The 18,076-nt window shown below is 49.7% G+C and overlaps 1 protein-coding gene across 6 annotated transcripts in view; it reads right to left on the bottom strand.

Annotated features, from left to right (window-relative positions):
- The window catches only part of KCNN3 (potassium calcium-activated channel subfamily N member 3), a 146,600-nt gene that overhangs the window by 52,896 nt on the left and 75,628 nt on the right, over positions 1–18,076 (bottom strand). For all 6 annotated transcript variants that reach the window (XM_012808658.1, XM_023516403.1, XM_023516404.1 and 3 more), the window contains exon 3: positions 4,125–4,543. In XM_012808658.1, coding sequence (XP_012664112.1) covers positions 4,125–4,543 — 419 coding nt within the window. The remainder of the gene's footprint in view (positions 1–4,124; positions 4,544–18,076) is intronic.

The following is an 18,076-nucleotide window of genomic DNA, read 5'->3' as shown; positions in this document are numbered from 1 at the left end:
AAAGGAGGAGGAGGCAGCCTCCTATGTCCTCCTTAGGGTGGCGTGCGGCCTCCTCTAATGAGAAAGAGTAGCTACTACTTGTTTCCTCCAGCTCTCAGAGCCAAGACTCCAGAACCAAATTTCTCATTAAAATACCTTATGCAGAGAAATGAAAATTCACACCATCACAGCCAAAAACCTGTTGACAGACTAGGAGGCCTGAAGCACTGAGGCAGCCTGGGCACAAAATTGGGAGCCCAGGAGGGACAAGGCCATTCCATAGGCCTAGGTCATTACAAAGCATGGCTGCAGACAGCAGGGCTCAGCCCGCTTTATCGATGTTACGGAGGCTTCTTGCTCCTCTCCAGGAGATGAGCACACACACTGAGCTGGCAGACCATTGTTCAGGGCACGCCAGGAAAGCTGACTTCCCCAGCCCGCTGCTCCAGTTAGGACCTGGGGCCTCAGATGGTCTCTCCATAAGGCGTTTGACAGTGTTTAATGAGGCTCCTCCCTGGGATGCCTGTGGGAGGTGGGCACACAGCCAGGAGGATCCCAGAGAATGCCGAGGGCCACAACTGTCAGCCCTGGAGCCCGTGATGTAAGGCCTCACTGGGGCCAAGGAAAACAAGCCTGCTGTTGTCACTGCCCTCCCAATAGCGTAATTACTAACTCCCTCTCTCTCTTTGGTAGGAAGAAATGTGAAAAGGCTTTACTGTCACATAAAAGCCAACCTAAGATATGAGAAATGTCTTTTAAAATGCATCTTGCTGAAGAGGGATTTCCATAGCAACTTCAGAAGTGTATATAACTAGAGAGAAGGCCAGCCTGATGGAGCCGCCTGGAATAGGAGCGAGCCCCACTCTGGACATCAGCAGCCATGGGCTTTTCTACAACATATCATGCTGCTGTGTGACCTTGGGCAAGTCACTTATCCTCTCTGATTTCTAAGGCAACAGAACTATCATGAGATCAGGCTGAGAGAGATCAAAGCCTCCTGCCCTGGTCTGACACTTCAGTGCCACAAACCATCATGGCTTCCAATCTCTGGCTAAATAATTCCTGTCTCAAGGTCTCAGCTAATCTTTTATATGACACTGGGGAAGGACAGTGATCATTTAAGGTTGATTCTAAAAGAAATGCTAGTCTTTGTAAGAGAAGTGCTTTTGCCTATTTAAGAAAAAATATACGTTTTCACAGTTTCTTAGACTGACTCTGTGATTTAGGGGGCAGGAGTTTTATTGGGACTGCTCTCAGAATCAACACCCTGGGGTCTGTGGGTGTGAGGGACTGCAGGGCAGGGTACAGTACTAACAGACAGCCTCAGGTGACCCCTCAGCTTCCTGATCCATCCCTGAAGGTCTTCAGAGTGTCCTCCTGGAGCAGAGGGCCTTTGAATTTCTCCACAACAAGCCACAACAAGCTGAGTGAGGCAGCTCCCTTCAGCCAGGGCAGTCCTCAGAGAGGGACTCAGCCACAGACAACACAAACCCCAACTGAAGGGGCATCTGGGACAACACAGCACCACTCCATGTAGACATGTCTGAAATAAATGTGCAGTCTGCCTAGGACATAGTGTGATAAGACGGCCAGAACCACAGGCAATGGGCAAACAGCAAAGCTGGGGTCTACACTGTCAGTCTCAGCAACCTGGAGATGCTCAGACTGGGAAAATTGCCAGGAGTATCTAGGCCACAGTTTCCTTCTAAGTGCAGGATTCAGTCTGAAGTTCAGAGTCACAATCAGCTTCAGATTCTGGCTCCACACTTAAATAGCTCTGTGACCTCAGGGCAGTTACTTCACATCAGTTTTCCCAGCTCTAAGATGGGATAGTCACAGTACCTCTCTCTTAGCTCTATGGTGAGGACATATGGGCACAAAGCTCCCGAAAAACAGGAGCAATGCTGACATTCACCATGCTTCCACATACTTCATGTCATACAGAAGCAAAAGCCTGTTTGCCAAATGGCCTTTTCTCAAGAGAAGTGAACATTAGGAGAATTTCTGATGTGCTGAGGTTTCCCTGTGGCTCTGCTATGGTCTTCAGCTGGGGCTTGCGAGTTTTGTCTGCAGAGAAAGAGACCCAGGAGCCTGCCAGGGGCCTGGGCTTAGAAGTTGGGAGGACCATTCAGTATCAGATAAGATGTAACAGAGTATTTTGCAAACTATACAATTTGAAACACTGCTTTTTCCCCAGTAAAAAATATCCATACTTGTGATAGGTTCAGTAAACAATGAAACTCTTTTGCAGGTACTTTGCTGAGTGTTCAGCCCCTTTGCTGGTCTGAAATAAACACCAAACCCAGAAGTGAAAGGGCTATGCAAATTCAATTGTTATTGATGATAGAAGACGTGGCTTCCATCAGTTAGAAAGGAAAACAGGAAGAGTAAAGCCCAACATACGGCAGAAGTTGGTTTGTACTAAGAAAGCAGCCACAAAATTCCCAAGAGTTATCAAGGGACCTGAGCTGTCATTAATTTTCATATCACTCAATTGTGGTTTCATGTCATATACATGACCTTGTTTGGCTCTAACCATAAATCCTGTAAAGTAGGTGTTATTATCTAGCATACAGAGAGGCAAAGTGACCTGCGGGACATTGCTCAGCTAAGAGTGCCATGAGGAATCTGTGGTCAGGAAGTGCTTGCTTCCCAGAGAAGGCTCCCACAGCGAGTAGCAGTGCCGTCCCACCTACAGCCGGCGCTGCAGTGCTGGCTGCTGAGTAACAGCAGGGCTCTGAGTAGGTGGGTGTACAGAGTCCCCGGGGGTACATGCTCGAGAGCAGTCTTCCCACACTGCACTGCTCTCACACTGAACCTGCCATCCTTAAGGGCCCGTGTTCAACTGCAACAGAATGTTCTCTCAGATTGACCATGTGTCTGCTGACCAAAAATTTGAAAGAAATGTCTGCAAACAGAACATCTCAAAATAGGTGGGAAATATGGTTCAATGTACCCACGTGAGATGTGTTTGGGCTAACTCTTCCCCAGACTTCTCTGTTTGGTCTCTGCCAGGACACTGATGCAGAAAGATCAAAATTGACAGTACAATTTTGAGTGGTGACCAGTGAAGGGTGATTACCAAAATCTGTGTGACTTACACAGGGTGCTTTGACCATGCCTCCCAGCATGACAAAAATAATCTAAATACATCATCATTCCATCCCAAGTGATCCTCATTTTAAGATGAAGACACTGGGGCCCAGAGAAGTTAAGTTACTTGCTTTAGGTCTCACAGCCACTTAGGGGAAGGCTTCTAACCTAGATTCAGACCTCCACACATGTAATCAGATTAAAATGAATTCCCAGAGCCAGCCTAGAAAGAGAGAAAAATCACAGAGGGTAGCCTGGGTGCAGTGGGAAGAGCAGCAGCCCTCCCCTTGAGCCTCAGGACAGGTGTGCTGAGGATCTGTGATCACCAGATCCCAAGAGCTCTATAGGCCACATCCCCCGTCTCTGCCATCAGCTGCTTCTCTGAATCACTGCCAGCCGCCAGCCTTCTAAAACAGCATCTCCCAGAGTATGTCCCATCAGCACAGTGCTTTCCATACTTAAAGTGCATATGAATCCCTGGGGGGTGAACTTATTAAAAAGCAAATTCTCTAGTAGTTCCAGAGCAGGGCCTGAGAGAGCATTCTACCAAGTTCCCAGTGATGCTGATGCTGATGCGGCTGGTCTGGCCCAAATTCTGGGTAGCAAAGTATCGATAGTATTTTACCATAAAAAGGGTTTGTGGACAGATACTTTTGAGACAGTTTGGCCTAAACAAACATAAACCAGTTTCATTAGGGCAAGACTTTTCTTTAGCCTTTAAAATGCTAATGTGCATCATAAGTCCCCAAGAAGGAGAAATGTAAAGCAAAGTGTTACCCAGAGTAAGGGTTAATGATGTAACCCAAAAGCTTTGATACATTGGTTTACAAAGAAGGTACAGGAAATTGGGGAACTTCTGTGCGCATTTTTACTGGCATACCTTGGTTTCCACATTTCAATGTCCCCACTTGGCCCACCCCTCTTTCCCATTTCTCCTTGGAGGTATTTGACCAGTGTCTGTCTCTCCAACAGACGTCCACCTCCTGAACCCCTTTCCTCGCCCTGCCCTCACCAGCCAGGCTGGGAGCTCAGAACACGACCCCTGGGAGTACCTTTCGCAGACACGGACGGTCCAGGCTGCGATGATCCACAGTGAGATGCTGAACACCAGCAGCACGGTGCCGGGGCAGATGGTCATGAGCGTCTTCATGACGAAGCGTGTATTGAAGTTGATCTTGTTGAGCGCCCCGATGCTGCGTGAGGACGCGTCGGTGAACAGCTTGCTGTGCAGCAGCATGACGCGTGCAATCAGGTAGAGGCGTAGGAACATGGGGATGGACAGGATGATGTCCACGTCGGCCTCCGCCCGCGAGGGTGTGTAGGAGAAGGCCAGGCGCGCTGTCCAGAAGAACTTGTACTCGCCAGGAATGGGGTGGATGGCACACACCAGCATCTCCAGGCTGATGTACAGGATGCGCTCGTAGGTCATGGCGATGCGCCAGTCGTCCGCGCCGTTGTCGATCACGAAGAGCTGGCGGAGCAGAGAGCCTGTTAGTGCAGCTGGATGGGACCAGGGAGGTGGGGCAGGCTGCGGGGCTCTCTGTGGAAGCCGCACTGCTGGTGAGCGCCCTGAATGCAGAGTGGGGACCTGGATTCAGGCCCAGCTGGGGTCCCTGGCAAGGATAACATCTGGGTCTCACTTTTCTCCTCTGTAAAATTGCTTCCTGGGATGGAGTGATTTACAATAAGAAATAACATATTTGGTTTTCATCTGGTTTAGGGACACACTTCCTAAAACCCTAGGAATTCCCTAAGCACTAAGTGTTTTATGTATACTAATGCTGCTGGTCTATGGCCCAAATTCTGAGTAACAAGTTATCAATAGTTGGTGTGAGTTATATGTCAGTCAGATGTTTGAAACTCAGGGACTGCCTGTAATGAAGCCTCCATAAAGACCCCAAAGGACAGACTTTGGATGAACTTCGAGAGAAGCGTCAGCCATTCCTCACACACCTTGCTCCAAGGACCTATTCCATGTGGCTGTTCATTCCTATCCTTTGTAACATTCTTTTAATAAATCCCGTAAATGTATTTCCCTGAGCTCTGTAAGCTGCTCTAGCAAATTAATCAAATTCAAGTAGGGGGCTGTGGGAAAGAAACTCTGATTTATAAGCAGCTGGTGAGAAGCCCAAGCCAGACAACCTGGGCTCTGGCTGGCCTTGAAAGGGGGTGGTGCTATGGGACTGGGCCCCAGCCTGTGGGACCTGACAGTGACTGCAGGGAGATGGTGTCAGAGTCGAGCTACACTGCAGGCATCCAGGTGGTGTTCACTAGAGAACTGCTTGGGTGTGGCCCCCACTCCACTGACCAGAAGTGTTCTGTGTGGAGCCAGTACAGGAGGAGGAGACACTGGGGGTGGGTTTTTCCTACTCCATACTCTCCAGGGTCCCTTGCAGCAGGGGGGTATGGTGTGATGATGAGGAAGAGTAGCTCATTCATATTGAAGACACATCCCTGAGCCGCTGCCAGGGGTCACGTAGAGTGAACTCATAAGGGAGGCACAGACCCCAGCCCAACGCAGAGGAGGGACAGGCCATGTTGCTATAGCCCTGCACTTTCAGACAGCAGTGGGGTGCGCTCCTGACACTGCCTAGCTGTGTGACCTTGGGAGAGTCACTGAACCTCTCTGTGCCTCAGTTCCTTCATCTGGAGGTGATGATAATGTCTGCTGCACAGAGGTCACAGTAAGGCTGCAGTGGATCACCACATATACATATAACATGCATAGACTCCTGCCTAGCACCCAGCACACACTATACATATAGGTATCAGCTATTCTTATTTTTAGCATTATTAATAGATGAGGCCTCCATCTTTCTATAAAATGAGAGCTGGGCTCAGTTCAGTGATGTCTAAGCTCCCTTCATGAGGGTACATGTTCCAATAGCATCTGCTATGTGCCCAGCCCATGCTCAGTGCTGGATTCACATATGGAAGGCCTACCCTTTGTCCTCAAGGAAGTCCCACTGTGGGGTCCCACCACATTTGATGGCTGTGAGTGGGACTTCACACCCTCCTCTGTAGCCTCTGCATCTATGAAACAAGAAGCTAAGGTCCTGGCCAGCTCTGGTATGTAGGATTCTTGGAGGGTGAGGCCTGAGGTCAGGTGTGTGTTGTGTGGGGGCCTCTCCTATGCAGGCCAACCCTCACTTCCAGGTGTACAGGGACTTCCACACAGCCCTCTCTGTGCTGGCCCATGGCCCTCCAGCAGCTCTGGCTGTGTCCTATGCCAGGTCCCCACATATCCCACTTAGGACTGCAGCCCCCACTGCTTTCCCCACAGACCTGCTGCTCCCATGGCTCACACTGGTCTTTAAAGAGGAGAGGAGGACAGGGTCCCCTGCCCTGACATGAACCCATCAGAAGGTGAAGGTCACCAGCATTGGTGCTTCCTGGCCAGGGAAGCAGCCCAGCAATATGGGGAAGTCCTGAGCTGCAAGGCCAGAAAGAAATACATTAGGAAGAAATTAATGTCGGGGCAAGGGCTGGGCAGAAGTTGTTTTATTTAACTTTGAAATATGTAAGCACAAGGAGTAACACAAAGGTGGGGTGGACGTAAGGGGGTGTTGGCTACAGTGGATGGAGCCAGCTTCTTTCCCTCCCCTTGCCTTGTGCAGGTCAAGGAGGGCCCTTCTCTCTGTCATTCACATCTCCTCCACTGTCTGGGCAAAGGACATTTCTTGTTTTCTTTTCTTTTCTTTTTCTTTCTTTCTTTCTTTTTTTTTTTAGAGACAGAGTCTCATTTCGTCGCCCTCGGTAGAGTGCTGTGGCGTCACAGCTCATACAGCAACCTCCAGCTCCCGAGTAGCTAGGACGACAGGTGCCCACCACAACACTCAGCTATTTTTTGTTGCAGTTTAGCTGGGGCTGGGTTTGAGCCTGCCACCCTCGGTATATGGGGCCAGCGTCCTGCTCACTGAGCCCCAGGCACTGCCTGGCAAAGGACATTTCTACACTGCTTTGAAGTTAGTGACCAAGAGGCCTTTCTCCCCTTTCACAGCCCTCCCTACAGTTCACCAGGAGCCAGGTCTGGGACCTCTCGTCTCCCTGTGGTATTTGTGTGCCCCAGGGGCAGAGAAGGGAGGGCAGCCAGGGAGGGGTATGGGGAGAGAGGCTATAGCCAGGTCCCCAGCCTTGTAGAGCTCAGGGTCCCCTTCTGCCTGCTCTGTGACTTTACAGAGATATAATGGGTTGTAAAAGAGATAACGCGGTAAAAGGGCTTCATAAACCACAAATGGCCATTTGTTCATTCATTCATTCATTTATTCATTTATTCAACTGGCACATTGAAGGCTCTCTGTGGGAGGTGCTAGAGATTCAGGGTTGTGCAAAACTACTCTGAGCAGCCATGAGGGGATCATGAGGGGAAACTCAAGATTACAGCCTTGCCCAGTGGCTGTAATCAGGGAGGTGTCACTGTCATCTGTGAACAGGAAAGCGGACCCAGCACAACACCAGCTGGAGACCTCCCTCTTCACTCCCCCACTCCACCCCTCCCCCGCAGTGCAGCTGGGCCTGGGTTTTTCCAGACACAGTTCTCCCCTATCAACTTGAAAGCTTAGCTGCCGCTCAAAGGGCTCCCACTGCCCCTAACTGCCTCCCAACAGGCCAGGCCATGACAACGCAGCTGCCTGGCCACACTCTTCAAATACAAAGTTAAAACCATCTACTCTGTGAGAAAGAATCACATCCAGTTGCCATAGTAACTGAGTTCACCCTGGGCAGGAACGGAAGCAGGAGTGACAGGTTCCTTTGATTCTTGGTGGGGATGGGTCTATATGGCACTGGCTGGGAGTAGAGGCACCTGCAGCTCTGCCTGCCTGACAGGAGGGTGCTGGTCTCTGGTCCAGGTTCCTGATGCGAGCAGGTAGGGTATCCAGAGTGGTGTGGCTAGAGGCTGGTGAGCTGCCCTAAGCCTCCCACATCCAATCATTAGCTATGTGGTCTCAGGCAGGCCACATGACTTCTCTGTGTGTTCCCGCATTGCTAGGGTTGGACATTAACCTTGACCCTGACTACCTCATGGGCATTAGGGCCAGGATCCAGTAATACACATAATAAGTGGGACTACGCTTTACTTGACTGCCCTAAAATATGAGGGTCATTAAGCCAAGTGGTCTAGGGCATTCAGATACCTTATGCACATAGGGGTATGAGCTGGGGGTGGGGGATATATTTCAGGTTGCATTTGGAAAACCTGCTAGACAGGGCTCCACAGCAGAGCTGTCTGCAAGGTGGACACTATATCCCAGAAGACCCTCCTGCTGTCCTATAAGAGGACACCTGGAATCACAGCTCCCTTCAGACACAAGACACACAGCAGATACCCTGCCTACAGCTTTCTCACTCAGAATCCTACTCATTCCATACAAATCTCAATCACAAATGAATTTGCATTTACTCAGATTTTGCTTGTCTATCCTGTTGGACAAGCAATCCTCAACCTAGCTGCATATTAGAGTCACTTGACAATTGGTTAGAAAACATAGCCCTGCCCACACCTACCCCAACCAAGTAAATGTGAATCTCTGGGGCCCTGGCACTGGGGTTGTTCTTAAAGCTCCCAGGTGCCCAGGGCTTTTCTTAAAGCTAAAGTGTGACCAGGGTGGGGCCCACTGGTCACAGTTGGGGTTCCAGAGGGATAAGGCTGCATCTTCCTTCGTCCCTGTGGTGTGAGCCCAGAGCCAGGCATCAGCACGTAGCAGGTGCTCAGCAAGCCCTGGGTTAGTGAGTCAGTAATGGCTACGCACTGTGTGACCCTGCGCAACCCATTTTCCCTTCTGAAGAATGAGGGAACAGACTGAAGGGCCCTCGAAAGATCCCTGCTCTGAGGGTCAGTACTCTGTGGCTCTGTGCATAACCGCTCGCCAGCACTGCCCACCTGTGTCCTGGGGACAGGCCAGGCCCAGCTCACTCACCTCCTCCCCTGCTGAGTCAGTGCCTGGCACACAGCAGTCAGTAGAATTTTGGTGACAAAGGGCAAAGGAGGTGGATGACTATGTCATATGAAGGAAAGAATGGCACCAGTGGCCTCTGTTAACCACCCGGGATGGAACTTTCTTGGCCTGTGATCAACAAAGAACCTGACAATTAAGTTCAAGCAATGGGAAAGGGCACCCTCCCCTCCCTAAGGGACAGCCAGTCTGAAAAACTGTCCCACATGATCTCCAAACCTTAGAAAGTTCTAGAGCTAATCTGGAGCCAGGATCTTGAACAGAGCTGGACTAAAGGGGTCAGAGAGACTGGGCAAGTGACCCCACAAAGGACTGTCTTCCCCAGGGCTGGTTTCAGTCACCCAGCCCCAGTTCTAGAACAGCCTGACAGTTGGCCTTTGCTGGATTTCAGAAGAGTTACTGAGGCAACAGGGCAGCATGTGGCCTGAGGCAGGGAGAACCAGCCAGCCCTCAAGGGGTGTGCTCAGGGGTATCCCCTGCAAGGTTTGGGAGGCCCAAGGCTGAGGAGCATGTCTTCCCCTGACCCAGCCAGGATGTACCCTTGCATGCTGGCTTCCCTGAGTATGAAGGGAAAGCCACACTCTCTTGCTTGCTGAGTCGTTCTGCCTCCTGAGCCTAAAACTATGATTTCATTCATTTAGGGAATAGCCAGCCTGAAGATAGAAGGCCTCACATGGTCCTGAAAAATCCTGCTCTTTCCCCAGAGAGTACCCTGACCACTCTGCCACTTAACTGGTGGCTCTGAGAGACTGTAGTTTTCAGCCTGTAATAAGATAGCTATGGGAAGGAGATTTTATATAATAGAGTAATTCCAAAATTGCCTTTAAGAACTTAGAATTAGGCTCAGCGCCTGCAGTTCAGTGGTTAGGGTGCTGGCCACATATACCAGGGCTGGCAGGTTTGAACCCAGCCCAGACCTGCTAAACAACAACGACAACAACAACAACAGTGAAAAATAGTGGACCATTGTGGCAGGCCCCTGTTGTCCCAGATACTTGGGAGGCTGAGGCAAGAGAATTGCTTAAGCCCAAGAGTTAGAGGTTGCTGTGAGCTATGACACCATAGCACTCTACCAAGGGCAACGTTGTGAGATTTTGTCTCAAAAAACAAAAACTTATAATGAGAGAAAAGGAGAACCAACCCAATTCAACCCAGCTCAGTAAAATGCCTGGTAAGAACAAGGTGAAGCACTAGAGTATAAGAATGAGCCAAGTATGAGTCCCAGGGATCAGCTCACACTCCTGAGAAGCTCAAACACCAGAGAGGTGTGATGAGGACACACCCTGGAAAGCTTTTTGGGCAAGACAAGGCTACAAAAGTACCTGGAAGGGATGTATCAGACACACCTGCTGGGGCAGCTTGCAAAAACAGCCACAGACCCCTCCATCCTGCTTACTTGCCTCCTCTTCTCCCAGCAAGAGGTACAATATCTCAATCCCATAAACCAGACTGCAGGCCTAGAAGCCCAGCGTTTCCCTTTTAGATTCCCAGGCTGCAACCCCAGGAAGGAACCCCCACCTGTCCCCACCTTCCCACCCCATGTGGTAGCCAGCCTATCTCAAGTACCTGGTAACCAGTAACCAGACTATGCTCAAGGGCCATTCCAGCTTCCCCATCCCCATTTCTACCCCAGGGACACATCACTTCAGAGATCAAAGAATAACTCAAAGCATTTTAAAAGTTATTTTGCAAGCAGTTTGATTATTTTGCATACAGAGTGTTTTCTGAGACTGAAGAAGTCAGCTGGTAGACCCAATCAAGAAACAAAGGCAAAGCAGAAGTCATGGGAGGAAATATTGAATCTTGTTGGTAAGTTGGGGGGGGCAGAATTGATTAGCTGGCACTAGCAAAGAAGTAAGTGTGACCATCTCTGGATGGTCACTTAGGGTATTAAGGAAAACAATCCCAGTTAAGTAGGGATTCCCCAGAAATACTAGACATTAGCTGTGGCTCATAGGTATGTGACAGGCTCTCTATTCTGTAAGGTGCCAAACACCCATCAGCACCTCAACTTGGGGAGCCCGGGCCTGCAGTTTCCCTCACTGGAGGTTCTCATGAAGCAAGTTTGTCATCCACTAGCCCAGGACAGAGCCCAATGCCAGGGGCCATCTGGCCACCTCAGACCAAGGCAGTTCAATGGGAATCTCTACAGGCACTGGGATAGGCTGTCCTGACAGGGAGTCCCAGTCAGGGCCATGTGACATGGCACTGGCCCCCCACAGCTCCCCAGGGTGAAGGCACACAGGGACGCTTGCTTTTTTCTTCAAGGTAAATAAGCTTGGAGTTGATCCTTTGTATTTGCAAGTTTTCCCCCTCATTCTTTTTGAAAGCCCTGGGACCTTTCAGGTTACTTAAGCAAAATCTTTCATTAAAGCATTCTTAGTTATTGGTGGAGGAGGTACAGCCTACGTAGACATTTTCCAACCGACCTGAAAAACTTTCATTCTTGCACAACTATGAATGTTTTTACATTAAAGGAGAGAAAATGGAAAAAGCCTTTAGTAGTCTCTACTGTTTCCTCTGTGAAAAACTTCAGAGAAAATTTCCATTACTCAAAAAATATATATACAGAAAAAAAAGCAAAAGGAAAAACCCCATAAAGTTTCTTAAAATATTTATTTATATATAAACTGCACGTGTTGTAATCTATCTCTAAAGAAATCTAACCCCCTGTGTGCGCCATCTCTCTGGGTCTCCATGGAAGCAGCATCCGAAGCCCTTTAACACCTAATTAGGCTTCCCCTGAGGACAGGAGCCGATTGCCAGTGATGAAGTGGACTTCTGAGTTTGCAGTCATGGTCAACATAAAATTTCCAGTCAGCAAATGCTCTATGGAACTAGAAAAAGAGAAGACCAAAAAAAAAAAAAAAAGAGCCATGATAGAAAAAGGTGGCTCTTAATGAGATCATCAAATTAATGGCTTTGTCAGAAAAGTCTGTGACTCTACCATCAAGGAGCCTCTCAGGGGTCTGGACCCTGTCACGCAGCCCTGTACCTTTTGAGAAGGACCTTCCCTGTCTGAAACTGCCCACTGTGACCTCAAGAGTGCCCTAGTAGAGGTCACCTTTAGTCTCTTGCAGTACATGTGAGAGTATACCAGCTCTGAGCTTGAAGTTTGCTTGGAGCCAGCAGAGACCATTGGCAGCTACACACCTTCTCTCTGCTCTTGATTTGGGACTGTGAAGACTGCATCACAGCATTTGAGGAAGCCAGTGTTTTACTCACGTAGCAAGGATTTCCTGACCATGACACAACAGGGACAGGGTGCTCTGCCACTGGCCAGGGGTGGGGTAGGTCTCTGGACTGCAGAGCTGCAGTGGAGGGCTGGATCCAGTGTGTGGTCCCCATATTCTCTGTGGGGCCCTTTCTTAAGTGAGATTTCCTCATGAGTCCAACGTGAGAAACAGACAACCCAAAGCTCCTCTCGCCAGAAGGGCTACAGAGTACCCAGAGCCCACTCCCTGCAGCCTGGCCTCTCCCCAGAACCCTGAAGCTGGAGAACCTGGTGGTGGGCTGGCCTTTGGCTGTCATGGGGACAGGTATGGTACTAGGTCAAGGTGTCTAGAGTCTAGTTCAAGATATGGGGGTGCATAGGCACAGAGCCATGCTATGCTCAGTTCATTCACTCATTCAATCATTCAGTATGCATTGAGTCACTGTTATGCGGCAGTCCATGTCACTGTTATGTGGCAGTCCCATGCTAAGCACAAGTAGAGAAAGTCCTATCCCCACAGAGTATGTATTCTGGGAGGAAACCAGACACTAAACAGGCAGACCCTTTACCTTCAGGGAGTGATTCCTGCTAAGAAGTGAATAGGATGGGCAAGGGGATGAGAAAGGTCTAGTGGAGGCACCACCGTCTCCCACAGGCAGCCAGGGCAGGGCTCTCTGTGGCAGGACCTCTGGGTGGGGGTACAGCCTCACAGAAGTATTTCAGGGGGCAGTGCATACAAAAGCGCAGGGCAGGGTGGAGCTTAGCGAGTTGCCAATATAGGGAGTGAGTGGGGGATGGTGCTACATGAGACAAGAAGGCCACAGGACCCTTAGGACCCTGGAGGTCACACAGGAGCTTCCCTGAAGGTCAGGGAGCCCACAGCCCAATCCCACCAAGGCCATGTGCTCCACTCACCACTTCTGAAGAGAGGCTGCCTAGAGGTTAGATCTGGTCTGCCCTAGGTCAATCATTCAGGCCTTCACAACAAGACACCGCAGCCTAGGAGACCTGAACTACAGAGACTGGTATTCTAACAGGTCCAGAGGCTGCAAGTCTGATATTGGGGTACAGCATGGCCGGTCTTGGTGAGGGCTCGTCCTGGCCTGCAGACCATACCTTCTCCCTGTGTCCTCAGACAGAGCTCTCTCTCTCTTCCACTGATAAGATAGTAGTCTTCTAGGATTAGGGTCCCACCCTTATGACCTTACTTAAACATAATTACCTCCTAAAGACCCTATCTCCGGATGCCATCATATCAGGAGTGAGGGCTTTAGCATACAAATTTGAGGGAACAAAACTCAGTTCCCAAAAGTGTCATTATCACAGAAAAGCCAGACCACAGGCCATGTTGGATGACTTTGCATATACCACCTCTGCAACCTCATAATCCTCCTGTAAGAAAGTAATATGCCCATTTTGCAGATGAAGAAACTAAAACCCAGAGGAAATAAACCTGAGTTCACCCAGTTGCCCAGGCCTGCTGAGCTCTGCGTGACTGAGTTCCAGACCTCTCACCTGCCAGCCTTCCAAAAGGCCCCTGGGAGGGGACCCCAGCTTTGGCTTTACTGACTTATTTTAAAGCAATCTCCAGCCCACGCTTTAAATGTTCATTGTCAGAAGAATCTCCACTGACCACAGAATCAATAACAATTACACTGGGGTTCCATTTCTAGCGTCTGCACCACCCTGGGAAAGTCCACATCGTGATCAGCAATCTAGATTGGGCTCTGTGTGGAACTAAAGCAACTGCTTTCCTTTAAACAAACTGAATATCCATTTACCAGCCCCCATCCCTGCAGAGACCTGAGGTGAAGCTCACCGCATACCTGAGCACACCTGAGCATGTCTGCTAAGGAGAAGAAGGTCTCTGGACACACACGGGGTAGGGGGGGAAAGGAGGGGCAGGACTTCATTTATCTGCCTTAGAAATGAGCTGAGCACTGGAGGTGGGAAGTTGGGGAGGGAGGAGAGGTGGCTGAGGTACACCTCAGGCCGGGCCTGTGACAGAGGGTGGACAGAGCCACCACACATGCTACAAGGACAGGGAAGAGAGCTTAAGAACAAACCAGGCACAGTTCGGTGCCCTCTGTGTTATGCCCCCATCATGTCACCCCGACCCACAGAAAAATCCACCATGGGTCCTCTGGGGAGTTGGGGGAATAGAGGTTGCCAGTGCCTGAGGATCACTGTGTGCAGGATGAGGGTGGGGCATTCAGCAGAGCAGGAGCCCATGTCAGAGGAGCTGCCAGGACAGAGCGAGCAGTTCCTAAGGATTCTCAGAGATCTCTGAAGAGACACTGGGTGCCATCTTGTGTGAGGTAGGAGATGATGCCCAATTCTACTGGAAGCCAAGTGCCCCCAGTCAATGCTTGAGTTACAGTGGCCTCACCCCACTCATCTTCCACACTGCTGCCAAAGCAGGTGTTCTAAAATGCCAACCACACTTTGTCACTTCCCTTCCTAGAGCCCTCCAACAGTTCTTTAGAATGTTCCAAATCAAATCCAACCTCCTAGTTGTACTTGTCAAAAAGGAGCATCTCCACCTGGCCCCAGCTAGCCTTTCCTCAGCACCTGCCACGCCACACCGGGCATCTTGTTCTAGCCAAATCAAGTCACCAATAATCCCCGAACATCTGTCTCTGGAGTTCAGTGAAAGTGAACCTTTTCACTTTGTTTATGAGAGAGCTCCTTCTCATTCTCAATGATCCAAATCAAGTCTCCTTTCCCAATCTTGGCTGGCCTCTGCTCACCCCAGGTAGAGTTAGGTACCTCCTCCAGGATTCCCCAGTCCTTGTCCCCCCACCCCCCACTGCCACAGGGCCAATCCCCAAAGAGCAGCTGGGGAAGGAAGATCAGAGGTCTGGGAGTGCCAGCTCCAGTTTCAGCAGGCTGGGGGAGCAGATAACTGTCCCATCCACAGCAGATGCCATGTGGTACACTCTCACCATGTACCAGGCCTATGCTGGGTACCGCACCCATGTTTTCTCAATCAGTCCTCAGGGACTCTGGGGTAGGTACTGCTACTCCCATTTTAGACATAGGGAGACTGAGGCTCATAGATTAAGTAATTTGCTAAAGACCATACCAGCAACAGCAAACCTAGGCTTTGCAGCTAGGCCTGCCCATTTCCCAAGCCCACTCACTTGGCTGCGATGTCCTAGATCCAGTCTGTGCTAGTAACTTGTTGGGCTGACCCTCATATCTGCCCATTAGGCTGACCCTCGTATCTGCCTGTCTCGCGTGCCTTGGCAGGTCTAGAATTGGAGGTTTGTGAGCTTGCTGGCTGTGTCCTAAGCACTTTCCCTCATGTTGTATTAACTCTTTTAGTTCTCAACCTCATGAGGAAAGTGCCATCACTATCCCTGGTCTTCAGGTGAGCCAGCTTTCCTAAGACCTCAGAGCAGGTAAGTGGCAGAGACAGGACTCAAACCCAGAGTCTATACTTCCGTCTATTAAACATCTATTTCCAGATGAAACCTTCCTCTTAAATTCCTATCTAAGCCCCGGGCCTGTCCACTGCATGTCAGCACTTCACCAACTCAGGGCTCCTGAGGACAGACGTCTCCCAGTCACTGCTCACCACAGTGTGGGCACAGCCCTCAAGAACACAGGCCACCAACTGAACATATATGGCACAAAGAGTCAACATGGTACCAGTGCATTACACATGGATAATCAGTATGAAAAGAATAAAAATAAAATTTTTAGGGCGGCGCCTGTGGCTCAAAGGGGTAGGGCGCCAGCCCCATATGCCAGAGGTGGCGGGTTCAAACACAGCCCCGGCCAAAAACTGCAAAAAAAAATAAAAAAATTTAAAAACTAAAATAAAATAGAATGGAATTTTTAAAAAGCCATACCAGTGTGACTACTATAAAGAAAAATATTTTAATTGTTTACCATTTCTATAATTCTCCCAAGGCAAAGTATTTTGCAATATATGTATAAGATAGAGAAAGAAATCAAAGGATATTTTTTAAAGAACTGCTTATTTATAATTTTTAAAAAACCTGGAAACAACCTGAACGCACATCAATAAGAAAACACCTGAATTAATTGCCATGCCTGTACTGTGGAACATTAGGAGCTGTTTCTAAAAGCCAAGTGGATCTATATGTATCGACTGAGAAAATGTTCCTGATTTTATTGTTAAATTAAAAAAGAAAATCACAGGGTAAAGGGCATAATGTGATTCCTCTTTTTAAAAAAAAAGCAAACACCAACACGTAAAAACAAAACTCCCTGTACACACATATACATGTCGTTATATTTTTGTGGAAGCACAAAAGAAACTGGTGTGCTAATCACCTCTGGCTAAATACCAAATTGTTAACACTGATGTCTCCAAAGGATGCAGGGGTGGGAGTTAGGGAGCTATTGATTTCTTTTCTTTAATAATGAGAATGCACCTTTGTGCTAAAGCAGGCCTGTATTGCTTTTGTAATTTAAAAAACCCAATAGAGTATTTTTTAAAAGAACTGTCCTAGAGAAAGCCCCATGGAGCCTAATGGGGATGCTTTAAGCACAGCCATTCTTGGAGAGAGAATGGCTCTTGAGTCCTTTCCCGCTCTGTAATTTTCTGTGTGGGCTCTCAGGGTCCCAGAAGCCGGGCTTGGCACTGAGGCCCTGCTGGGAAGTGCTAACTGCTGGCCTCTCTCAAGCCCCTCCAAGGCCAGCTTCATTACGGGTTCCCTGACCCTCTGACTAATCCACCCTGTGAAAAACAGCTCCAGTCACAAAGATGACACAGGCACTTACTTCCAAGCCACCTCTTTGCACCTTCACGTCGTAGGCACAGAAAGCCACATTTGTCACAGCCCGTTTTCCCAGTGCAGGCAAAGGCCCAGCCCCTATGGGAACAGTGGCTCTCCTCACACCAATAATACAGTCCACTCAGGAGTGGAGACAAGAAGGCACCCTGGTCACCAAGGCAGCCCCAGTGTGCCAGGCACAGGGCAGGCTCTGGGGGCAGCAGCGGTGAGGTGCAGGCTCCTGTGAGCCCAGAGCTCTGACTGGGTCTCCTACACATGCAAACTAAAGAGAAGGCTGCAGGGACCAGTGTGATTAGGGGCAAAGGAAGGGTGGGCACCATATGCAGCACAGGGTCCATGGCGCCCCCTCAGTGTCCACTGTGCGCTGCTCACCCTACATGAGAGGCCCTGTTCAGTCCTCCTCAGCCACACCCCACCTCCTGAGTCAGAGGCTCACTAGGCCAAGGGTCCTTGTCCAGCTCACTGTGGAACCCACCTCACCTCTGGGCAACTAAGAGCCTGCCCTAGAGGCCCCAAGCCTACCTCAGGGCCACACCTCCTCCTCCCCATCTGCCCCTACAGGCAGGCCTCAGCTGCTTGCAGTTTGGTCCCCAAGCCTGAGAAGTGGTAAGGAACAGCTGGAGGAAGGGCTAGACTGAACCTAGACCTGAGGGCCAAGGCATCAGCAGGGTCCTCAAGGGTATAAGAAGGCGGAGGGGGAGGGACCTGCTGGAGGCTGGGGGCTTGGTGCCTCTGTTTGAGGCTGGCCAGGTCCTGAAGGTATTGGGGTAGATTGTCCATAATCCTTTCTGATAGGAATCACAGCAGCAGCAGCAGCTACATTTTTTGGCTTTTTCTGAGGTCAGGCACATAGAACCCTGACACCCCCTCTCAGGCTGCCCCACCATCACACACCCTCTGTGGCAACCCAGACCCCCCAGACATGAAGCAGGCTCTGGAGAATGTGGGACTTGAAGGAAGCATCTTAGGAAGAGGCTAATGGCCACCTGTTTGAATAAGCTTCTGGACATTCACTAAGTTCATTAGCACATTAGAGGTTCTGAGATTTCTTTTTTTTTTTTTTTTTT

The sequence above is a fragment of the Otolemur garnettii genome, unplaced genomic scaffold (assembly GCF_000181295.1).
Source record: "Otolemur garnettii isolate 467f Iridium unplaced genomic scaffold, OtoGar3 scaffold00091, whole genome shotgun sequence".
Classification (NCBI taxonomy): domain Eukaryota; kingdom Metazoa; phylum Chordata; class Mammalia; order Primates; family Galagidae; genus Otolemur; species Otolemur garnettii.
Note: the sequence above shows the minus strand (reverse complement) of the source record. Positions and strands in the feature narration are given on the sequence as shown.